At 47.2% G+C, this 24326-nt stretch overlaps 6 protein-coding genes across 6 annotated transcripts; 2 read left to right on the top strand and 4 right to left on the bottom strand.

The window, feature by feature from the left end:
- Positions 1-2343: 2343 nt before the first annotated feature.
- Positions 2344-4841, bottom strand: PtA15_9A433 (uncharacterized protein; the record flags this gene model as incomplete). Its single annotated transcript, XM_053172641.1, has 6 exons — positions 2344-2453; positions 2528-2620; positions 2710-2829; positions 2926-3015; positions 3095-3233; positions 3387-4841. The coding sequence occupies 6 exons, from the start codon at positions 4839-4841 to the stop codon at positions 2344-2346; spliced, it is 2007 nt and encodes a 668-aa protein (XP_053023861.1).
- A 949-nt stretch (positions 4842-5790) lies between these two features.
- PtA15_9A432 (uncharacterized protein) lies at positions 5791-6898 on the bottom strand (the record flags this gene model as incomplete). The annotated part of the gene is made up of 5 exons (XM_053172640.1): positions 5791-6097; positions 6188-6245; positions 6353-6466; positions 6555-6636; positions 6725-6898. The coding sequence occupies 5 exons, from the start codon at positions 6896-6898 to the stop codon at positions 5791-5793; spliced, it is 735 nt and encodes a 244-aa protein (XP_053023860.1).
- Positions 6899-7901: 1003 nt separating this feature from the next.
- On the bottom strand, positions 7902-10078 carry PtA15_9A431 (uncharacterized protein; the record flags this gene model as incomplete). The annotated part of the gene is made up of 4 exons (XM_053172639.1): positions 7902-8097; positions 8183-8423; positions 8528-8895; positions 9030-10078. The coding sequence occupies 4 exons, from the start codon at positions 10076-10078 to the stop codon at positions 7902-7904; spliced, it is 1854 nt and encodes a 617-aa protein (XP_053023859.1).
- A 3289-nt stretch (positions 10079-13367) lies between these two features.
- On the top strand, positions 13368-16954 carry PtA15_9A430 (uncharacterized protein; the record flags this gene model as incomplete). Its single annotated transcript, XM_053172638.1, has 5 exons — positions 13368-13655; positions 14522-14547; positions 14938-15982; positions 16091-16743; positions 16864-16954. The coding sequence occupies 5 exons, from the start codon at positions 13368-13370 to the stop codon at positions 16952-16954; spliced, it is 2103 nt and encodes a 700-aa protein (XP_053023858.1).
- A 1269-nt stretch (positions 16955-18223) lies between these two features.
- PtA15_9A429 (uncharacterized protein) lies at positions 18224-19465 on the bottom strand (the record flags this gene model as incomplete). The annotated part of the gene is made up of 1 exon (XM_053172636.1): positions 18224-19465. One exon carries the CDS (start codon positions 19463-19465, stop codon positions 18224-18226), a length of 1242 nt encoding a protein of 413 aa, XP_053023857.1.
- Positions 19466-21792: 2327 nt separating this feature from the next.
- On the top strand, positions 21793-23243 carry PtA15_9A428 (uncharacterized protein; the record flags this gene model as incomplete). Its single annotated transcript, XM_053172635.1, has 6 exons — positions 21793-22016; positions 22116-22306; positions 22369-22536; positions 22601-22990; positions 23058-23150; positions 23230-23243. 6 exons carry the CDS (start codon positions 21793-21795, stop codon positions 23241-23243), a joined length of 1080 nt encoding a protein of 359 aa, XP_053023856.1.
- Positions 23244-24326: the final 1083 nt, after the last annotated feature.

The raw sequence follows: 24326 nt of genomic DNA, 5'->3' as shown, positions 1-24326 counted from the left end.
CTTTCACAGCTCCATTAAAAGTTATAACTGGTCAGAAAGCCATGAAAGCCCCCGCACGTCACATTTACGCTGTTTGGAACCCCTTTGACATAGAGAAATTGATCAACAAAAATTCACCATAAATGAGTAATAATTGGGCATTGATTAACTATGATTTCATGACAGTTTGTAATTAATTTATCCTTAGAAAATTAAATGGCTCAATACAACATTGCACAAGGTCCTGTGATAATTCCTCATCACTTCTGAGACACTTCCCATTGACTTCTGAAGAATTTATCAATCATTTCCTAATTAGAGATGTCACTGGGTACCTGGGTACCCGGCACCCATGGGCGGGTACCCGCCTTCAGTGACAGGTGCCAGGTGCGGGTGCGGGTATCCTGAATCCTGGGTTTTTAAGGCGGTTACCCGGGTACCCACACAGGTACCCGCCCCAAATGTCCCCTCAATGACCGGACAGAGGGGACTGCAGCTACTGTATCCCAATCACTGGTCTGTCGGTCAAGAGGGCTTTCCAGTCCTCAAAGGGAATGCAGCTCGATTACCGGTTGGTCTGGTCATTGAGGGGACACAGCCCTCTCAATTACCGGTCTGTCCGGTCATCAAGACTGCAACCCTCTTGATTTCCGGTCATCAAGGGGACTGCAGCCCTCTCGGTGACCAGTCTGTCCGGTCATCAAGGGGACTGCAGCCCTCTTGGTGACCGGTCTGTCCGGTCATCATGGGGACTGCAGCCCTCTTGATGACCGGTCTGTCCGGTCATCAAGGGGACAGAGCCCTCTTGATGACCAGTCTGTCCGGTCATCAAGAGGGCTCTGTCCATACAAAATTCAACATAAAGCCTCCAATTTTTTCTGTAGGCAACCTACAGTGCTGTTCTCTTCAACTGATTCAGAAATCTTCAGCACCATAATACCATTATATCGCTTCATATTGGTCAAAAGTGATATAATGGTATTATGGTGCCAAAGATGGCTGAATCAGTTGAATGAGGCAATTTTAGAAGTTTCCAATTTTTAGAAGAGTTCAATTTTTGAAGGGACAATTTATGAAGCTTATATTTTGAAGTGATGAATGCTTTATGTGTAATTTATATAAACTGATGCAGACATGGGGAAAAAGAAAAACAAGAAGGGGCAAGGAAGGCCTCCTTTTATCAACAAAGGGTAGTTATGCTACGTTGCGTTATCCGCGCAATTTTGGTAACGTAACTACCCCCGTTATCTGGGGCCACCCGTTACTTTACTAGTAACGGGGTCATTTCAGGCCCCGCGCGCAATGTAATGTGCCTCATTTTTGAGGCCCGTTATCGTTTTATCCCCCGGATAATGCAATAACGGACCATTTAAGGCTTTTGAGCCTTATTTTTTGCCCGTTCTCAAGGGCTCCGCGCGCCCAGATAACGCAACAAGCATAAAAAAAACGGCTCAACGTGTTGTGATAATGTAATCGCACTGCCATTACGCGTAACGCGTAGATAACGACAAAAATTTTGTTACGTTACCGTTATCTACGCGTTACGCGTAGCGTAACTACCCTTTGTTGCTTTTATAGAGGAAAACTTGTCTGAGAGTGATTTTTAGATGTGTGAAATAATAAGCAGTGTGAAATAGTAATACTAAGGCGTGAAAGAAGAATTTAATATAGTGTGAAAAGAAATAGCTACTTTGGGAAAGCTGTACCGTGTATAGTGAAAAATATACCACATTAGGAAGGTGTTGTGAAATAAAATACTCCTGACTTTCACCCTAATTACTTAGACTAGTTTTAAGCTTTAAATTATAACTGGAATGGGAATTTAATATGTAGAGATGATCATATCTGTGACGTGTGAAGACAAAACCTAGTACTTATGAATATATGAAAAACCAGCTAATGGGGGTGCTTTTTGAAGAAATTTCACAGAAAAAAGTATGTAACATCTTAGGAGATTCTTACATTGTAACATCCACGCTTTTTGAGTATGTATCTTGCTAAAGTTATATGTAATATGTAATTTAAGAATTTTAAAGGGTGTACCATATTGATTGGTCTTACCACACTGTCAAGCACCCTCCCTCTTGTTGGGAGGAACTTTGCGCCTCCTTGCAGAGACTTAGTCAAGCTTGGTTTGATCCTTCAGGTAAACTGATCCAAGTCCACGTCCCTCAGCACTGAGACCTTTCCAATATTTTCTATGTACATTTCATGTCCAGATTGCATACAACCACGATTTTAAAGATAGTACACCTTGTGAAGTCACAAAGACTAATCACTTTGCATGATGGGCAGACAAAAACTAAATAAAAACAAGAATCAGAACTAACTACAAAAAAAATACAAGATGTGGTGTTTTACTGATTAAGATCTGCGGAAACGCTTTCGTGTTGGCGGTGGTGCCTTTGGCTCCGGCGACGTCCCACCTGGAACGGGGAGATCAGTGAACTCGGAATGGATGCATCCATTGCAAACTGGTGCATTTTTCGTGAAAACTTGGTCAGTCAAGCGACCCTTCTGGTATTCCATCAGGAAAGGATGGACTCACCAGGCCTAGCATTATTAAACCCATCTTCTTTATTCCAAGCACATTGATATATATGATTTTTCATTATCTTCGGATCTTCATAGCCGATAACAGCTGGGAAGAAAATAATCAAATGATGTTCAATCAGTCCAAAAGCAAAGAAGAAGAAGAAAACAGATGTTAAAGAGTTCGCAGCTACATACTTAAAGTTCCCTTAAGGTTTTGGGCCCAAAACTGAACTGGATGTACTTCAGGTATCCCCTCTTGGGCGGGTGTAGCTGTATCAGCGTACCGCTTACATCCTTTGAAGATAAATTTTTCCACTGATGGAGACAGTAGAAGGAGTGAAAAAGACAGAGAAGATCAGTTTTTTATTCCATTCATGAAACATTTATTTGATGATCAAGGCGATGACTCACTCGGAGACCCATCTGGGGTTTCCGCGTCATTTCCGCCATGGCACTTTGCTCGCGGACAGATGTAATTTACAGCTCCGTATCCTTTGCAAGCTAGACAAACAAAAAGGCCCATCGAGTAAGAAGTTAGTAGCCGTTCGGAAATTGGCAGTGTGCTTCTCTGGGGACTTACAAACGTAGTCATTTGGCACCTTGGCTTCGAGTGTTGCTGTTCCATAAGTGTCGCCACAGGCAATGGGCCTGTCTGCGAGCTGACCAGGAGGTTTTGAACCAATGTCCGTTGGATTCGATACTGTTTGATCATGATTATCCTGGGGGTTGAGTACTGGTTGACCATTATTTGTTGTTGCTTCAGTGTTGAGCAGTGGGGTTGGAGATGGCGAGGGCGACGGCGACGGATTTGTTGGAATGGTTGGTGTTGCATTATTTGTTAGAGGATTTGAGGTGGTTGTTGATGGCGAAACGGCCTGCTGCAAGAATTCGCCGTTTGGTAATGCCGGATTGCTTTGGATCCCGTTTCTGCCACTATTGGTTGCAGTTGGATTAACATTCCCACCATTGACGTTGCTGGAAGTAGATGAAGTCGTAGCGCCAGTGGTGCCAAGCAGATTGCCCGATCCAGTAGTACCTCCGACTTGATTCCCATCATCATCAAGCGTGGTTGGGTTAGCAGTGCTGCTGTCGAGGTGGCTCGAAGTAGATGCAGTCGTAGCGCCGGTGCTGCCGATTAGATTTCCCGATCCAGTAGAAGTACTGCCGACTTGATTCCCGGCATCATTAAGGGTGGTTGAATCAGCAGTGCCACCGGCGACTTTGCTGGAAGTAGATGCAGTCGTAGCGCCAGTGCTGCCAATTAGATTGCCCGATCCAGTAGTCCCGCCGGCTTGGTTCCCGGCAGCATCAAGCGTGGTTGGATTAGCATTCCCACCGACAACGTTGCTGGAAGTAGATGCAGTCGTAGCGCCTGTGCTGCCGAGCTGATTACCCAATCCAGTAGTGGTACTGCCGACTTGATTCCCGGCATCATCAAGGGTGGTTGGATTAACATTCCCACCGACGACGTTGCCGGAAGTAGACGCAGTCGTAGCGCCAGTGCTGCCGATTAGATTGCCCGATCCAGTAGTCCCGCCGGCTTGATTCCCGGCAGCATCAAGTGTGGTTGGATTAGTATTCCCACCGACGACGTTGCTGGAAGTAGATGCAGTCGTAGCGCCTGTGCTGCCGAGCTGATTGCCCGATCCAGTAGTGCCTCCGATTTGATTCCCATCATCATCAAGCGTGGTTGAATCAGCAGTGCCACCGACGACGTTGCTGGAAGTAGATGCAGTCGTAGCGCCTGTGCTCCCGAGCTGATTGCCCGACCCAGTAGTGGTACTGCCGACTTGATTCCCGGAAGCATCAAGCGTGGTTGGATCAACATTCTCACCGACGACGTTGCCGGAAGTAGATGCAGTCGTAGCGCCTGTGCTGCCGAGCTGATTGCCCGATCCAGTAGTAGTACTGCCGACTTGATTCCCGGCAGCATCAGTTTTGGTTGTAATAAGATTGCCACCGCCGACGTTGCTGGGGATATATGAGGCCGTATTGCTGGTGCTCGGAATTACATTGACCGGCCCAGTAGTCGTACTGCTAGACGTAACTGGCTGCCCATCAGCATTGGTCTGAGTTGAATTCGAAAATCCACCGCCGAGCAAGGTCGTACCGCCAGCGCCAGTGTTAAGTGGGCTTGTGTTTCCCAGATTTTCAGTCGAAGTAGCTCCAGTACCAGTTGTTGTGCCGCCGGTTAGATTCGGTGGCTGAACAACCTGCCTCCGGATCTTGTTTAGCCGGGCTTCTGACAGTAGAATTGCGGGCGAATAGATCAGAGCGATGACCAATGAGGCTAGGCATATTTGTCTAATTCCGTTTGCGAGGAACATGAAGGGAGAGATTAATGAATGATAATAGTCAGCTGGCGAGAGTTAAGATTGTCTGATACGGTCAGATTCAGCTTATGTACAGTCTAAGGATTAACGTAGGTCGGTAATATGAACAAAGCTATGAGCCCGACAGCCACGTTGGTGTTTTGAGACCAAAATTGGGGAGGCTGGCGAGATGGCCCACCTTTAAAACTTTGTGATCATGCCATCACCAGAGGTGAAAAGAATAGCAAATAGCAATGAAGCGTATCCAGTGGCATGAAACGTTATGCAGAGCAGCCGCCATCTAGGGGGGTCGCCAGGAAACGTGATGATTACCCGTGTTGGAAATCCAGATTAGGATGTTATGTGTACGGTGCTGCAAGAGCTGAGAGGGATTGCGGAAGATTGAAGAGTGCCTATCGTCAAGTTATGTTGTAAGGTACAATTGGAACATTTTTTGTGGTGAGGCTGATCGTCGTGTTGACGCCACTTCAACGACGTACCAACAGATGCCGGCGATGGTTGGCTGGATAGAGCTCTTGAACTTCCGAATGGACACTTCCCGTCTCGCGGGTCTGTCTTACGTTGAGCATAGGTGTATAAGAGAAAGCACCGAAAGCAGTGGCCCCACAATCACAAGCGAACCGCTTAAACTTCCCTTTTTCTGAGCGGTACCCATATGCACGACTGGCTGGGCAGGCTGGCACATGCTCAACAAAGCTTGTTCATTCTGCATTCTTATCACCAAAAAGAATTGGCTGAGCAATCATCAACGAGATACCAACATATTAACGACATGGCCGTGGACCCGTTTTCCTTCTGCCCGATTCAATACTCATAAATAGATACATCAATAAATAAATCAACAATATCAGATGTCCATTGACAACGCGCTTCCAATAATCGACTTGGGATTGGGAAAGCAATCTTTGATAAACTACACTACATTAGGGAATAGGATGCAACACTATTTTTTGATTTTGAACCATCCTTGGGAAGGCTTGCGGTTCTTGTTAGCTTCAGTGTTCTCGGAAGTGGGAGCCGCTTGAGAGGGGCCTGCACTGGTTGATTGGGCTGGCTTGGGTTTATTACCGAGAGGTTCCCGATCGCCTGTGATTCCATCGATATAAGCGGTTCTGGTACTGTTCTCTACAAGCGCTGCCGTTTCCGATGGTGTAACCCCATTTGGCTGCGAGGCATCGAGGGCGTTTTTGGCACGTAGCGTAATGAAATCCTCAAACAAGGCCGCGTTTCGTGAGTTTACTTTCCATATCCTGGGGTTAGTAGGAAAGAGTCCATCCAAATAATTAGGATCTGGCTGGAGCCAAAGGTTCGGTGTCAAACATTCTCGTCAAGCTGCTTACGCCATTATGATGTCTCCAACGATAGGTACCAGTCCGATAGATGTCGCGATTATCTGATCTGGACGAATTCCATCGCCACCAGTTATGAAAGCCAATATTTATGTCAGGAATACACATCAAAAGCGTAAGAAAGTCTTGCTGAGAGTCTGAACGTTTTTAACTGACTCAAGAACATTCGCTGAACCAATAACGGAGGTAAGTTGCACTTCCTAGCTGGTCGAATGACGAGGTAGTAAGATAAAGCCGCGTCGGCTGCGTCTCCAACCACTGGAATGAAACCTGTTTTTTTCGTTGCCAAGAAGTTCAAACGAAATCAATACTAGTGGGACGCCAAATGAGGAGGCGATGACTAGAAAGTTTTATTAACCGATTAGAAATGTCCATCCAAATCTGAATCCGCAAATCGAAAATCCTTTGTCGAGATAGTGGGCGCGCTTTCTGATCTTTTTCTAATAAATCAATCGGGCACTTCGAATAACTCAGACGGGTGTACTTCTTCAACGACAGAGTTGGCAGGTTGAAGCGCTAAAGACGTACCAGAATTTTCTCTTCATGCTTACTCAAGCCAGGCGGGAGCTCGCGTTGGGTACGTTTTCGTTTGCCGGTCTGAGGGTTGACTGAAGTCTCGTAGAGCGGATCACGTGGCTCAAATGCAGTGGCCTGGCCCTTGAATAGCGATCTGGCGACTTTGGCAGCGATTTTGTCCGTCATTTCGGAACTGTGAGGCGAGGCTTCAACTTCAAGGAGATGCGAAAAGCACGATGCTGTATGTATGTTGTAATGTTCAAGGTGGTGGGTCGGTTAAAGGCAGTGGCGAAGGAGACTCCAGCAGGCCCAACTCATGTTCAGCGTCTTAAATACGCATGCCGCGCGCCGCTATGCCCTTCTCACATTCCCACACCCTTCCCCTGGGCCTCGAACCAGCTTGAGTATATAATTAACCCAGGAACCACACAAACGTCATCATGGTCCATGATGTCAACAGCCCGGCCTCAACCTTTTTCAAAAGATGGGATTGCCCGAGCTTCAGACTGTGTACGTTGTGATGTCGGATATCCTGTGTCCCGTGATTGACATTTTTCTCTTCATCCTGAACAAAACATTCACATGTTCACGGGCCCTAGACAGCTGTATGAAGGCAAACGGGCTCGTGGTTTTGAACAGCCTGAATACATAGTGTGGACAGAGGCAGAATGGCGAAAAAAGAAACATCCAACAAGTTAGGCGGGTGAAGGTTCACATCACGCCTATCTCAAAAATACACAGAATTCTCCCCATCTGAATCAACCATGGCTCCTCAGGATCAAGAAAGCCCGAATGACTGGCAGAAGCAATGGGAAAGTGCGCCTTTACAACTAAAAGATTGGTGATTTATTTGTTATAAAGAATCAAATAAATGCTTGCAGGGTTATTTACTCAATAATACTTGTAACCTGAAAGATGATAAAAGATCTTTTGCCGAGTTCTGTATAGTTTTTGTAGAGCTTTACAAGATATATAATCATTCAAATCTTATCGCTCATACCAAGCGCACGATAGGTTCCTCGATGCTGCAAGATGAATCAAGATGTCCAATAGTCATACCTTCATTTCTACAACAAGCTCCAACTTGTGATGCAGGGGGAAATCGAATGAACTGTTGTTGGCAAGAAAATGATCAATCGATTATTCAATAAGAGTACAAGTCACAAAGTGATGAATGTGAGCAACAAGTTTAAATTTTGGTTTTAATGAGACCGGAGAACATATCAAAGCTGTTCGAGTCAGGTTGCAAATCGATGATTTCTTCTTGCGAGATTGCAGTTCCGTCGGATTTTCTAACCAGCTTTGTTCTTAAGAGCCCGTATGAAGGGTCAATCCCGACGATCTTCAGCTCTTCTCCTGTTTTCTCATACTTGATAACTTGCTCTCTTTTTTCCAGAAAGGCGAACAGGAAGGATGCTTGTCAGAATATAGAGTAATGAGAAAAGAGGCAAGATGAAATGGATGACGTACGAGTGGAGCCAACGGGCTAAGTAGAGAGAAGAGAAAGGTTGGAAACCCTGAGCTTCAAACCGGGTCCACATCTGACCGAAAGTACTCAAAATCCCTGCGATAATCTCTTCAGCACTTGGGTGCTTGAGCTGCTCACAATCGAGGCCATCCCCCTCGTTCATTTTTCGACCAGTAGCTCGAATTAGATCTGCCAGACTTGTTGTGCTAGATTGGGGTGCCGAATGGTTATTTAATCCACAGCCTAAAGTCGTATTAATCAGCTGTCTGTTTGTGAATTTCTGGATGGAGCGCGCCTGCAAGACATATGTGTGTGATTTTTTGGCTGAAAGTGGGGCAGGGACTTGCCAATCACTAGTTTACATTCAGTACCACTGAGTCCACCAAACGAGCAATTCACAAGGATCCCGCCCATCTTCTTAAAGTCTTCTCGGGCTTTTCCACCGGTAGGTGATCCATAGATATCGTTTGGCCATTTCAACCGAGCCAATACCTTCCCATTGAAAAATTTCTCGATCCATTCGATAACTGCCAGTCCGAAGAGATATTGCACAAATACTGCGCTAGACCCCATGTTTGTAGCTTTGACCAAGACGGAGAATTGGATCGATCCCTCGGCCGAGATCCAATTATTCGAGCCCCGGCCTCGGCCATTGGTTTGTTTCTGCGCGATCGAAACCGTCCCATTCGGAAGTAAGTCTGCCAGCTTGGTATTCCTGACGACAAGATCATTGAAAGAATAGCCAGAAGGTCATGAGCAGTACTATTACTGAAAGCCCTGAGGGGAAGCATTAAAAAGGAGGGACGAAGCTGAAGCTTGAAAGAGTTCGGTTGATTGACTACGACGCACTTCTCAAGTAGTGTTTGAGTACTTGCCATCGTTTCGGCGTACAGAATAGTGTTCCCGATCGGAGACATCGACTCAATCAGTGAAAAATAACGATTACGATCGAAAATAGGCGGTGCAGGCTGGAATGAGTTCGTCTGCGGACACAAGAAAAGTTGCAGTGTGTCCTTGGTTGGCACAGTTGGAGAAGCAGCATCAGATTGGGAGAACACAGCAAACGTGACATCGGCGTCTTCGAGTACGTGTTCTCCTGTACACCGCTCCAAGATACGCCGATGAGTTTCTTGAGCTGATGCGGTCGAGGAAGAAGAGACGAAGTACAGTGGGGATGGCTTTTCATCAGTGGTTTCTGAGACAGACAAGCCTTCGAGACCGATCAAATTGAGGATTTCCATCAACCGTTCCACGTGACCGCTGAGATCAAATCCGACCAGCGCCAGGTATCCCATTTGATAGGTGCTCCAAACTGCTGCGATGTGCTCTTGATCATCATCAGTATCTTGATATTGCGCCCATACGGTCGGCTCGCCATCTTCAGCCGGAATGCTTGCTTCAAACGCAGATTTCTCAACTTCGATCAAAAGCGTAGCCAAGGGGTCGGTATGTGATGGGAAAACTAGTTCCCTGTGGGAGGGACGTGATGCTGAGGTCGAAAGTGCTGGCGAGGGAACAAGATTCCAGGTAAGACCAAGAAGCCCCAGTTGATCGGTTCCGGCAAATACAGCTCCAGTGCCTAGCCCCAGGTACCTTCCACCTCGACCGACCCACCGGCGAATTGTTTGTCGAGTATCCGTGACCAGGCCGACATGTTCGTTCGAATCAAGGCTCGGAAAGACTATTAACGATGTATGCTCTTGCCATGGTTGGTGGTTGAACAGATGGGCATTGGCTAGTTTGACATCATACGCCCGTGATAAAACCCTCCTGAGAACCGAATGAAGCTCTTGAGAGGCTCTCGGCGTCACCGCGGTAGAACCTGAATAGACGAGGACGTTCATGAGGTACAAGCTGTTTGGCTTAATCGGGAGACGAAACAAGGAGATGCTGGACATACAAATGACTAGGTTCCCGCTGACTCCTGAGCGGAAGCTCTCTGCGGGACGGCGTCCCCCCTACGCAAAATAAGGGACTATGTAGCTCAAGTAGCGCGCAAACTGGTCGATTTCCTCTGTTCAACTTTTCATCGCAGTCCCATTTGCTCCGGGCATCTTCAGCGCATCAACACAAAGCATGATACGCGGGCGGGCCTGGGCCAGCCTGCGGCTGTCCGCAATACTAGCGGGCGGGTCGGGCCGGGACATAACCTCCAAAACGCCAATATCCATTCGCGGCTTTTTCAAGCAGACCACACATTTTGTTAGGCTGGTCAGGACCCCGACGGTGGAGTATTGCGCAATTAAAGATACATATTTATGTGGATATCATCTTTTGACCATCCAATTAGTATAATTTTCTCGGGGACATCCACAGAATCAAGCCCCTGCAACCAGCGATTCGAAATCCTTGGTCCTTGATCAAGAACGAGTTGAGTGATTGCCTTAAGATGAATCCGAATGAATCTTGATCTCGATTAAAGCCTTTGAAAAGTCTAATGGATTAAGATGGAAAACATCCACAACCGGTACTATGCTTGGACTGCTGGACCAGACGTACTACATTCGAAGGAGTTGAACCTCAAGCGATTCCAAAGCTTGCCTATAAATTACTGCTGGCTGAATTTGAGCGCTCAGCCTCGAGAGTCTTTCCTTTGCCCGGGGGAGAAATGTTCATATGGATGTTATCCATCTTTTTTGCCCTCCAAGAAATAAACAGACTATTTATCTTCGCTCCCAGTGTCACCCACCACCCTCACATAACTCCTGTGGAAGGTTAAGCTGCCAACTTCTGAAGCAGACCTCTCTGTCAAGTGCTATGCTAAGGAGCCCGCGATCCTCCAGCTTTTCTATAGTTTTCTTCTGGGCGGCTTGGGCTTGTAGTTACGCACCCCACTGCAGAAAGATTGGATTCCCCCCATATCTAGATATTTCTGCACCAATCTCCTCGCATCCTCGGGCATAGTTTTCTGCGAACTCAGCCAAATCCCTTCAGAGCCCTTCAGGCACGAAGAGGATCCATTCGGAATCGGATGCGGGTACCATTCCGCGCACCTCCCCTTAGCTTTAGGGTGTCTGAACATTCATGTAGGTTCGTGCCTTCTTTGCTCCGCTTGAACAAATAAATATGCCAGATGCCACATCAAAAATCAGGCGACCACGATCTTCCGGCGCCCACGTCCTCATCAGGCGCCAGGCGGTCCCTGTTGTCGCATGGACTTGGAAGTGACAGCTATGCACTCGAGCAGCTGAATTGTCGACAGAAACAGGCAGAAAGCACCCTGATGTTTCTTCAGACCAGTCTGTGCTTGACCATGTTGAGATGAATTGCATCGCTCTTGCCTCGTGCAGGCTTGAAGTGAACTGATCCATGCCGAAATGAAGGTCGATTCTCATTAATCTACACATTCGGCAGAACCAAAACGCACTACGTCATGTTGCCGGCGGCAAGTACTTATCGGGTGATGGCCGGGTGCACAACATTGCGGCCTAGCCGACATAGCCTGCTGGAATCTGCACCTCCCCACATTCAGTTTACCTTTCCTCTTTCCAATAATTTCGATCCCACTATCTCCCACTATCCATTCGCAAGTTTTGTAACTAAATATGTAAACCACGAATCACAGATAAAGCTAGATAAACAGCTCAAGATATATATTCAATAGTATATACGCACAGTGAATTTATAGTTACAGTGTTATAGTCGTTGTGGTAAAAAAAAGTCGCGATTTACATTCCCGCACCGGTCTTGGGCACTGTGTCGCCAGAGCGTGTTACAACAAAAGGATGTGCACGTTCAGCACGAGGCAGCAGATAGGCGTGTTGAGGTTCATAAGCTCCAATTAGCAAACCACAGAGTCACCTCCAACGAGCTCCTCTGAGGTAGCTTACGATCTGGCATGCTGAAGTTTTAAAACAGCTATTTATTTAAATACAAGCTTAGAAGTGACGATCACCCCTGATCTGGAGAAATAAATAAATATTTATGTATCTACACGGACAAGTCTGGATCCACCAACACGCCGGTTATCCGAATTTCCATGAGTCACACTCACAACCATCAATTTGGGATATCAATAATTGGTGGCCGGCTCGAGCATTCCGAGCTAATTGACTGCTTCTTTCAGGCGTACCCTGTTTGCGTTTTTGTTGAAGAAAAAACTCTTGGCGCTTTTGATTGCAACACCCATCCCCGCCACAAACGGTTGTAGAGCGCCAAGTTTGGTGGGTGGGCAACCACATCATGGAGCACTGTTCAGCTTGGACGGATCTATTTTTAGATAAAATAGTTCAGCGCAGCTTGAATGACTTGTTTAGACTCAGGAGGCATTCCATGCGCTAAACTAATATTGAAAGCTTCCTTGCTGTCTTCCCCAGTTTTACATAATGGCCTTCTTCATGGACCCTGGTCCCTTTCTGAGTGACAATCACGAGTTGCAAGCTTCTCTCCGGGGAGATCCTCGTCTGCTGCACCTAAAGATTCATTCTCGCAGAGGAAGTCTCAAACTCCCCTGGGTCTGAATTTTTTTTGCCTTTGAAGTCTCTCAAGATCCAAACTAGGTGACTAACATGCGACTAGGAAAAGGGTGTTTTTGGAGCTTATTTCCTGGACTCTGTAGCATTGACCTTCAAGATATTGTACGGCTTTCCATCCGTGATGTGGTCATCAAAAGGAAATATATCATCTGATCAACTTTGAACCAAAGTAGATTAAAAAAATTGGTACCACCAGCACTAAGCAGTGTATAAACTGAGCTTTCAAACCAGGAAGATGTGTGGTCTCAAGTGCTATTTTTTCCCAAGTGTACTGGGCATAGCTCGAGATGAGTGGGTTCACCTTTCTTCTCATTTTCTTCGACTTGTGCCTCGGCTTGGCCCCACCAAACCCATCTAATTTTCAATTTGCTTTCGACATCGCTTTTCTGATCTACGCTTTTCTGATCTAGACTGGCTTTCAATCGGCAAAATCCCTTCGATCTTTCCGTCTCCGTCCACACTGGTGACTGTATAGGCTGTGTGGTACTACCGAAGTAGTTCCGTACAGTGAAAAAAAGATCGAAACTCTTCATCTCTTAACTTCCTCTTTCCCTGGTTGCCCCAAAACAATTCGTCTTCACCCACCGTATCCTCCATCCTACAAAGCAGAGTCGGAAGTTATCCCTTATCCATACCGCCTATTTCTTCCCTCCCAGAAGGCTAATATAGAAGTAGGAAAACGGTCTTTTATAGTAATCACCCGATCATCAACATGGCATTAGATACCAACACGACCACTGCGCCAGTTCAAAGCTCAACCGAGGATGCCCAGAATAACCATCATCCGGAGGTATTTGATCTTATCGGCATTGGTTTTGGTCCTGCCAACTTATCGCTTGGCGTTAGATTAGCCGAAGAAAATCTAGCAGTAGCCAGCATCCATCAACCCCGGGCTCGTGGTGATGATGATGAGGACCATAATCATCACCAAGCGAAAACTGCTCTCAAGACTTGCTTTATTGAATCAAATCAGTGCTTTCGTTGGCATCCTGGAATGATGGTCAGTGCCTCAGTCGCTTCCACTTCTCACTCGATCTATCCCATTCCTCTTTTTCGAACTGCATCAGTCTTATAATGTCCCCGGCAATTGGTATAAGCTATATATACCTTTATCCATTTCAATCACTCGGCCAGCCTTTCCATCCGTCTCGTCCCGCCCCGCGCTGCCTTCTGGGCAACCTCCCTACTTCCCAAATACTCATGGGTTTCACCGTGTAGGCCAAGCTCGAATGAGTCTCTGGAGCTCGCGCTGTGTTCTTAACAGAGGCGGTGTGTTGCGTGTCTACTCATAAATGGACTCGCGATCATCTGGCACCATATGCCAACGGTTCTTTTCTAAAGCAGACCAGTCTTGAACGTGAAAACTCAGAATATCTATGTAGACGGGAATCGGCGGGAATCAATTCTTCCCCATTGCCCCATCTATAAATCCATACACCAACTACAGTTCGATCTAGAACCTCACAACAGAGCGCTATATAAATGCATATCCCGAAATCGTCCTTCCCGCTCCCGGTATCCAGATTCCCGGCTTCTGGGTCGAGATTTCGGGAATCTGACGGCGATCGATTTACAGAGATTATGTAATACATACATAGCCGAAGAAAATTGCAGATCGAATCCGTGATACAGATTGCACCACAATCATCCCGCTTCAAGTGATGTCACTCGGCTAAAAGTGGACTCATGTTCCGCGAGACGGTCAGAGATGTGGGATTGCTTGAGACATATGGTCGATCTAAGTGTATAGCTGGCTATTTCTCCGGCTGCACTCTTTCCAATGTTTTTGGGACCTCTATGATTAAGCGCGTCTTCGTAGCTCTGGTTCTGATATATTGACTTGCTTATTTCCGTTTCCTCCTGCAGATTGACGGAAGTCGAATGCAAATCTCGTAAGTACAATTCATTTCACTCGTCAGTTTGAGTTCCACTGCCCGAAGCACCTTTGCCTTGATTTGGGAGTGTTCGGACAAATCAGTGGATGGCCACTGCATAACTCCACAAAAAAGTGCACCATGTTTGCACGTAGGAAATCTACGTACAGCGGAAGCCATAAATTCAGTAAATCGAGATGATAAAACTTTGTACAATAACTTATCCACGTGTTGTCGCGTGGCATGGCCCAAACTCGCGTCGCGATTTACAGTTCGACATGATATCCCCTGAGATCTCCATCATCTCCTTGAGATGATAACCCCCACGCAGCCAGACATCCTCTAATTGATTTGTAGACACGGAGATTGACTTTTGTTTTTTGTTCGTTGCTTGGTCCTGGTCCACAGATTCCTCAAGGATCTAGTAACGCTGCGTAACCCTTGTTCGCCGTTCAGCTTCCTGAACTATCTACACTGTCAAGGAAGGCTTATCGATTTTATCAATCGCGCGACATTTACCCCGACTCGCCTCGAATTCGCTGATTATTTGGCTTGGGTGGCCCGTCAAGTGGTAGTGGTTTCCTCATCGTCATCAGCGACTTCCAGCAAGAACAAGATTACTAGTCCAAGCAAGCTAAACTCGATCGATTTATGCTATGGTGAACGCGTCATCGGCGTCGAGGGCGTCAGAGGCCCAACGGGTGATGTCGAATTCCTTCGAGTCTCTTCTACCAAGCCTTCAAATGGCGGCCTTCAGCAGCACTTGTGCCGGAACTTGGTCATCTCTGTTGGCGGGACTCCTAGAGTGCCCAGATCTTTCCAAGAGATTGGGTACAATGCGCCCCCCAAACAACCGGCTTTCGTCATACACACGTCTACCTTCCTGCAAGATATCGATCAGATCCTACGAAGGCTCATCTGGTCCGCCTCCTCTTATCCGGATGAGCGTCCGGCGCGTCAGCAACCAATTTGCAATCCCAAACTGAACAGACCAAACTCTGCAAGCAGCGTCAACTCAGTGACACCCTCAGATGATCTGGCATCTTGTTCCTCACCCGCCGAGCCAGCGTTTAGCGACCAGTCACCACCAGGTTTGCTGAGAAAAATTAAGATCGCAGTGATCGGCGCCGGGCAAAGCGCGGCTGAAACACTAATTGAGACTTACAATCGACTCAAGCCTCTGATGGCATCTTTCGACGGAGCAGAAACCTGTGCGGAGCTCGATTTACTCATCAAGCAAGGCCATTTGCGGCCGTCGGACGACTCTCCATTTTCCAATGAAGTTTTTAATCCTCAGTCGACCAATTTCTTCTATGACCTCAGCGCTCAAGAACTTCGACCGCGGTTGAGTGCTCAGTCGCAGATAAATGGTCACAAGAAATTAAACGACATCCTCCTGAAGGAGGCTGCGGCAACTAACTATGCGGTCGTGAATCCCGAAACTCTTGGCACTGTGAGCACAGTCTTTTTTCCCTCTTCTTCATAGTCTTCTTTCGGCTTGTTATATGGGTGAACTCACGAATTTCACTTGGTTCATGATCATTTCCCTTCGGAAACACAGTTATACGAGACTATGTACTCTCAAAAAGTAGATCAGGGAATGGACAGGGGTCAATTTGGAGACTCCGGCCGAGCCAACGTGGTCAAAATCAACATCATCAACTACACTGATGTCTCAGCAGCAGAAGCAAACTCTAGCGGGGACGGATCTGTCGACGTGATTCTCGAGAATGTCCTGACAGGAACGACAAGTAAGGCTCATTACCATGCCGTTATCCTAGGAACCGGTTACTCGAGACAAAGCTGGAAGGATATTTTGTTTGGGAGACCAACCAAGTTTACCGGATCGGGTATCAACCTCCGAACTCTGTGGCCAAACTTATCCATCGATTCGCTGCACGGCTTCCACCTTTCATCAGAACACTCAACAGATGGAAGTCCCACCAATTCAGACATTGTATCCAGCGGACTATCCGACGAACACGACCATGACTCTTGTCCATCTGAAGCTTCTCACAGAACCCCCATCGACTTGAATATTGCTAGAAACTATCGTTTGTTGCTTCCTGAAACCTTCGTTGAACCAGACCCCTCAGACTCCTCAACATCGGCCTCTTCTGCGAACCAAAAGATCAGAGTTAGGAAGTTCCGACCTACTGTTTGGCTTCAAGGTTGCAACGAGAAAACTCACGGAATCAGTGATAGCTTACTCAGGTTAGAATCTTTCTCCTTTCCGTATTCATCTCTTCATTGAAAAATCGCGCTGTGTTTTGTTATGTTTCGTTACGGCCAACTTACAAGCATCAATCCTCTTTACTTCTCCATCAATTACAGTGTCTTGTCGGTTCGATCAGGTGAAATCTTCGATGGTATTCAACAGGAAGGATGGTTCGATAAATTGCCGGAAATAAAAATTGCGAATTAGTTAAGAGTCCGCAGAACGTTGTCTGCCTTTTCAACATAATGAACAATTTCATCGTCACTTGATTGTCCTGGTTTAGTTTCATTTCCATTCCGTATTTTCCAATATATTATAGGTACAACTTTGAACCTCAAAAGTAATACAGATTCCTTGTTTCATAAAAAAAGCAAAGGAGAAAAAGGAGGGTAGACATTACGCTTAAAGCAGGAAAAAAGGGGGTTTTGTCTCCCTCTATTTCTCATCAATTTCCACCCGGATTTTTTGTGTCTGTTTGTAACAGAAATGCATGCGCATCCATCTGTGTTGGATTTAGGTTGATCTGTACACGGATCTCCCCAGTAAAATTTTGCTTTCCTTAGAAGAAATTAGGAGGGTTTTGCTTTAGTCCGCCAGCACCTGAACTCAACCGCCGGGTTGGAAAAAGAGAAAAACAGATTTGATTTGCTGTCAGATCTTCTTTCACGCCGCCTATGAATCCTGTGGGAAATGATCTTCGGGTCCCATCAACTTACCAGAGTTGTTATCAACAGACTGGGTCAACGAGCCTGACCTGGCGCCATAAATTGTTTCTTCTAATCGCAACAATTCCCTTGTGTTTTTTATTTCCATTCAATTGCGTTTTTGAATTAAAAAGCTGAAGCTTTATTTTGTCAAGAGTCTCCAGATCTCGCAATTCATGGAAAAGGGCTCCGATATTACGACAATCCATAGGAGGAGCCATCCATTACATTCACCTGGAAATCATTCCAGCTGATAAATCCTATGCTTTTGTCCCCTATTACGTACAAAAAATTCAATACAAATTTTACATAGGCATCAATCAAAAAAATGAAATTATGGGGACTCTTCAGAGTCAAGAAAAAAACAGTAGTATTGATCAAAACAGAAAAATTGAGGAAGCCAAATGAGAGGCAATAATATTAGAATTCGTCTGTATTGAATGCTGAGACAATCCAGAACGGAAGTGGGGATAGACGAATGATGCAAGCAAGATTAGAATAGAGCGGATCGAGGATGAGAAACGATTGATGCAAGCAAAATTGAAGGAAAGCGGATCGAAGTGGATAAGAAGAAGAAAAAAGTGAATTAAGTGTTGGGATAAAGTGAGGTTCCAAACAAATAGAGCTCCGGGCTTCTGTGCCAGCGTGTCAGAGAGGAGGGGGAAAATAAATATCGTAATGCGGGCGAGATCCGGTATGGCAGATCGACTCATAAATTGCTGATGGCAGGAAGTGAACCTGCTACTTTTGCCGATGTCGGGAAGTGATCCTGCTACTTATGACGTCGGAAAGATTGTTTCCGAGAAGGTGCAGCCTTAGTGATTGAGTCCTTCTCTGAAGCGCCGTCATCCCTTTCGTGTACTTCCTCAGGGTCATCTGAATTTGACGTGACCAATGGGCTCGCGCTATTCATAATAAAGCTGTATACCGAGGAGCCCGCGGAAGACAGAGGCGACAGCAAAAGACGATTGTACCAGTTGCTCGTGTTCTTCGATAGTTCCGGTCCGTTCTTGCACAGGCCGACGTTAATGGTCAGATTGGGTTTCAGTCTGGAATGGCCGACTGAACTCGTTTGCGGGCTCTCGTCCTCATCCTGGCTATGATCGTCTTCATCTTGGGAATTATTGAGATAGACGCCCACCCCGCCTAGATAGGTCCTTCGTACTGGCCCGAGTTGATGATCCTCTTCTTGCTGTTCGGAGGGAATCGTGTTGAGCTGACTATGTGCTCTTGATCTTGAAGGATATAGCGTACCGATCGAAGCGACCGACGCGGACGATTTGAGCGATGTTGAAGATCTGACTGCGGCGTTGTTGTATTGCGGGTACGGAGAAGAATTAGAGCCATTTCGTCGCACCAAAAAGTCAGTCGAAGCTTCAGCAAGCCGCTGTTTCTGACGGATTAATAACGCGGGGGTATGAAGGTCAGGAGTACGGGCGCGTTGGCGCGTTGATCGGGCCGCATTAAGATGGGCTAGCGATGATGATGAACCAAATCCTTGGGTTTTGCCACCCGGGATGACGGAACGGAATTTTTCGTGCGACGGCTGATCGCTTGATCCTGGCCGGTGGCTCGAAGAACCAAAGTCAGATTTACTTCTTTTCCGGCTCATGGATGTCGGATGGGTGGACGATGTTGTGGTGCGGCTACGTTTTAGTCCTCCATTTGAGTTGGCTGATGATGCACGGGCATTAGAAGCTGAAAGACCATTGAGCCGGGATGTTGATGAGGACAGAAGACTGTTTGCTCTTGAAAGATGGTTGGGTAACGGGCCAGCTGGATAAGCAATCGAGGGCTCAGTGAGAGGCTTCAAGGTCGTGGAGACAAATTGGACAGCCGAAGAAAACGGGTGGAATGCGCCTTCTGGTAATGGGGGGAGGGCAACCCAGCTACCCTCAGCTCGGGGGATGTGGGTTTTATGGCTGGATTCCTGATTTGCCGACTGATGGGTCACCGAGCTTGATAGCTTGGATACAGAATATGAAAGCCTTGGTTTGTGATTGTTGTAGGCCATCGGCAGTTTTGAAAAATTGGATTAGAAAGATTGCGTGGAAAGTGAGCCGATAGCCGGCTTCGGGATGAGGTAATGTGACAAGTTATGGAAATGTTCGAGGGGTGGTTGGTTTTTGGACGAAAGAACTAGGCTTGTCCGGTCACAGAATTAGGAAATAGTTGAAGGCAGGATCAGTTGGGGTCAAAGCAGGGCTATAAAGAGAAATGCGTGACTCACAGCAACTCAGTCAATCCCTATGAGAAGAGGTAGATGTGAAGTGATGCGGAGTGGGCTGGGGTTGTGGATTGAAATCCCAGCCTTCTGGAGGGTGTGGCCGGACGAGACGCGATGGAAATTTGTATCAGGATGAGATGGTCTGGCAGAAGGCTAGCAGCTCGGTGGGCAGGTAAAGGACGTGCGGGCAGCGCCGAAGTGCTTCTGGCGGCGGCTTTATCAACCAAGCAGGCGCGTTGTGCTTATAGAAAGGCTGAAGGACGCGTGATGAACCACTGTTGGACTAGTAGTCGACATCACAAGACCTGGTTTCAATTGAACCAGTCGCATTATCACCGGATACCACCTGATTCGACATTCGGCATCCTGTCCTCCGCTGATCAGTTCAGAGACTGGCGCAATATGTACAACTGAAGGTGATGCCAAGTGAACAATTCATGGTTTCCCTTAGCTGTTGTACAACAGCGGTGTATACGGCGGTGTATTTACCAGAACAAATTGCTACATACCTCAATACATAATAAAGTTAAAAGTAACCATCTAGCCCCATCTAGATATTTATGCACAAAGGCAGTTCATAAATCGTGCCGAGGTGCAGCGGCAGGCGGCTGGCATCCTCTGGCATCGGCTATGATGTCCCTAGCTCCCGGCTCGCGTGTATGAGCTTGAGTTGGATTCACCGGTTGTACTTATTGGATTGTAAACATTTTAGTGACCGGCACATCCTCTGCTGCTTTTCCGTGAGAGTGCACACCATACGACCCTCGACTCGTGGCCGTCGAGGTGTAGGTTCCCGGGCCCACATGATATACCTAAGAAAAAGGCCCGCGTTGTTGCGGGAAGGCTCGGGTGCCGCGGTTAGCTTCGCCTGTGATGCGGCCGGTCGCGAGTCGGCTTGACCGCCGTGTGGGCCCGCCGCGTGTGTTTTGTTGGCTTGACCGCCGACACCGGCTTGCCAAAGGCATTAATGATTAAACTGTGGGCTGGACCTCCCCGTCGGCCGCAGTCATTCACTTCAGACATGCGCAAATTGCTGTTGCGAAAAAAAGCCTGAAGCTCTACCGCCAAAAACAGCTCCGATACACTGCTACATAGCCCACCACTGATTCCTCACAGGCTCCCCCAAGAACAGTCAAGGCCCAGAGCGTCCACGCTCCCGCAAACACCAGCGACTTGAACCAACATTCACCCAGTCAACGGTGGACATTGCGAACTTGCAGACCGTCCATCTTGAATATGGACTGGACCATGGTGTTAATACCTCTGATAATAATTTTTGTATCTCACTCTGAGACATTTCACAGTCTTGGCCGTAAATCTCTCAATTTCTTTTGCAAGATTTCCATTTGATTTCATGTTTTTGATTGTTTTATAAATTTGTATTCAAACATGTGCCTAATTTCTACCAACGAAAAAGACCAAGAAAACTTGCGTTAAAATTTCATGTTGTTTTGGCAACCGGTGAAAGTGGCCCAAGGTCAATCCCGTGCAAGCGAAACGTCGCCTGCCGGCGAGCACCCACGGGAAGGCCTGGGGGGGCTTTGTTCAGCTGTGTAAGGCTGTGTAGTGGTTTTCCAGGTTACATAACATTTCAAAGGAGCTGCCTTATTCCAACAAATGCCTTCAGACCATTGATTGTTATATGTATGTACATATTTGCTCTTTACGTCCTGGGGATAGGGCTCAAGGAAGCAATTGATCAACGTATCAAAGCTTCGTAGGCTTTACTACTTTAGCGTTGGCTATGAGCTGCTGCCTATCTCGGGACTCATTTGTTTCCTACAGTGCTGAATGGGAATCGCTGCGACTGCTGGTATCAATTGTTGGTCGTTAGGTCGAACTTCCCAGGCCACATTTCCCATAGGTTTCTTTCTACTTATGGGATCTGCTGGGGATGCGGTGATCAGATCTACTGGCGTGGACTACATATTTATGTAAATGTGTAGCAATGAAGCTGCACTACGGGAGTCGGTGGTGCCTTATTCCTTATGAACCCGGGGCTGCTTTCCATCTTTTGCGGTTTTGTTCCACCCCCTTCTCTCCCAAGCTTACGAATTGGTCATCTTGATTGGAGCAACTATAAAATCATTTCCCTTTAAAATTTAGCAATAGACATGGCTTACAATCAAAACTATCAATCCGCACCTCCTCCAGGCTATCAGCACAATTACGGACCATCACTTGGAAATCCTGGTGGGGCGCCTCCGACTCAAGGATCCCAAAATAATCAATCTGGACCTGCAGGCCAACCAAACTACCAAAGCGGACCTCCGAACGGAGGGGGTGGTTGGAGCGCACCGCCACCTCCAAATGGTGAACCACCACTCCCTAATGGCTGGTGAGTTCCGCTATGATGACTAGTCAACTCACTTGTGACTACTCGAGACTGACGAGCAAGCAACTAAATCACATGAATTTTGGCTTTTGGAACTTATAGGAGAAAAGAATGGAATGCCCAGTACAATGCCTGGTATTATGTCAACACATTAGTCCAACCACCCCAGTCCCAATGGACCCCTCCGAACCCGGTCCCACCCCCACCAGGTTCTCAATACGCTCCCCCTGCTGGCCCACCTCCTTCTGCGGCAGCCCTTCCTCCCACTGATCAGAAAGTCGCAGACAAAGATGGTACGGTTGCGTTCAGTTGCTGTTGCATACCACTGAATCTAAAAGCTCTGTTGCGTCCTTAGGCCCGAATGGCCCACCTGGACCCCCAATGGGGAGCTACGGGGCAGCTCCAGTCCCTACTTCGAATGGAAACTGGGGTGCCCCCCCGAACAATTATGGTCAACCTCAAGGAACCCCTCAACCGGGTGGCAGTGTTCCGTTTGGTGGGCAGAATCCCGCAGAGAAGAACGGTAAGTTACTGGCTACCGTGAAATCCTCCAAATCATTGAAGCTCAAAGTTTTGCTTCTTGGTAGGCCAGAATGTCTATTCCGCGCCAACCGGCCAGCCAGCCCCTTTATCTAATTGGGGACCTCCTCCCAACAACTACGGGCCGCCATCGGGCCCCGCTCAAGCAAATAACTATGGCCCTCCTCAGAACAACTACGGGGCGCCTCCAGCTAACAACTATGGCCCTCCCCCCAATAACTATCCTCCGCAAAATGGTTATGGCGCCCCACCACCGGCTAATGCTCCACCTCCCGGAAGCTATGGTCACCCAGGAGATGTGAATGCCCCTGCTGGTGGATACGCCCCTGCGCCTCAACGAGGGCCTTCGGCGAATCCTATGGCCAATGCACCACCAGCACCTGATGCGAAAAAGAAAGGCATGCTCGGAGCTGGTCTTGGGGTGTTAGGTGGCTTAGGTGCGTCATAACAGCGGTATGTGATAAGAATTCAACTGATGTGGTGTTAATTTGTACGGCAAAATAGCATTGGGAGCTTTCGCGAACCACGAATGGCACCAACATGAGCGACACGAAGAAGAAAGGCAAGAGGAGGCATACGAAGCCGGAATCCACGATGGTTTGCATTGCCGCTTAGCTCTCGCCATGGTTTACTAGTGAAAAGTGTTCTAACCTCGGGCTTCTTCTTATCTTCACAGCCCTCCGATTTTGAAATCCAATTTCTAGAGAGGATCTGTGTCCTGCCACGTCTTTACTTCCGATAGGCTATTCAACATTGGAGAGCATAGGTGCTAATCCTATGCCTCTCTGAAATGTACTAGATTTTGATGTACCTCTTGCGCAGCTTATACTCACTTTTCTATGATGTCTGGCATCAAGTTGTAACATTAAATCTCTCCTGCTCGCAGCCAAAACATTTTATTGAGTTTAACGACTTGTCTTTCTCTGTGTCGCGGAATTATAAATGGCCGATTGTATATCTTGTTCAGCAGAGTCAGAGCTTTGCCCTCCCAATGACGAAAACGGAGCTTTTCGATTCTATCTGGTCGAGTTGAGATGTGAACTCAGCCTTGAAGATGCAGAAACCTGGGGAAAAGGATGGCACAAAAAAAACAAAAACAAAAAACAGACAGGGTAAGACAAAAATATTGTCTGCGATGTCAGACCAGAGCCTCAATAGGATTGTGCTCCCGCGGGGGGTTGACACAGCCTGTATTGCAAGTTCCTCTTTCGGAGGGTTCCTGCGGGACGGCGTCCCGCCCTCCACTAGAGGGACTAGCGTTTAAGGGCGGCTGCGCCGCCCTGTGATCGCTGGTGTAAATTCATTCACCATTAATTTAAGACACTTCCTAAAACGCTGCCTTTATGGTATGCCAAGGTGGCATCCTCCTCCAATCAGAATACGCGGATCGCCGGAGTTGGATTTTATAGAGCGGGTTGGATAGGTGCGCGGAGGGCGTTGATGAAACTTCTGAAAAGAAACTCAATTTCCCATTTTTGTGGGATCAATTGCGTCCGGGAAGACTCGGAGGCACGCCGGAAAAGGTGTCAGCCTGGAGAAGGGCTAGGGAAATGACTCGGGGTGATTTTAAGAGTTCTGAAAAGAACCTTAGGTAACTGTTTTCAAGTGATTGATTGCATGTGGAAAGATGAAAATGGAAGAAAAAGGGGAGGGGGATGTGGGCCAAGGTGGGAGGGGAAAAGGAAATTAAATAACAGAGTCCGGCTTGAATTGAAGTATAGGGGAAAAGTATAAAAGGAGGCAGCAAGTCGATGATTGCTGGTCATTGCTTGG

The sequence above is a fragment of the Puccinia triticina genome, chromosome 9A (genome assembly GCF_026914185.1).
Source record: "Puccinia triticina chromosome 9A, complete sequence".
Lineage (NCBI taxonomy): Eukaryota > Fungi > Basidiomycota > Pucciniomycetes > Pucciniales > Pucciniaceae > Puccinia > Puccinia triticina.
The sequence above is the reverse complement of the archived record's forward strand: the minus strand, read 5'-3'. Positions and strand labels throughout refer to the sequence as shown.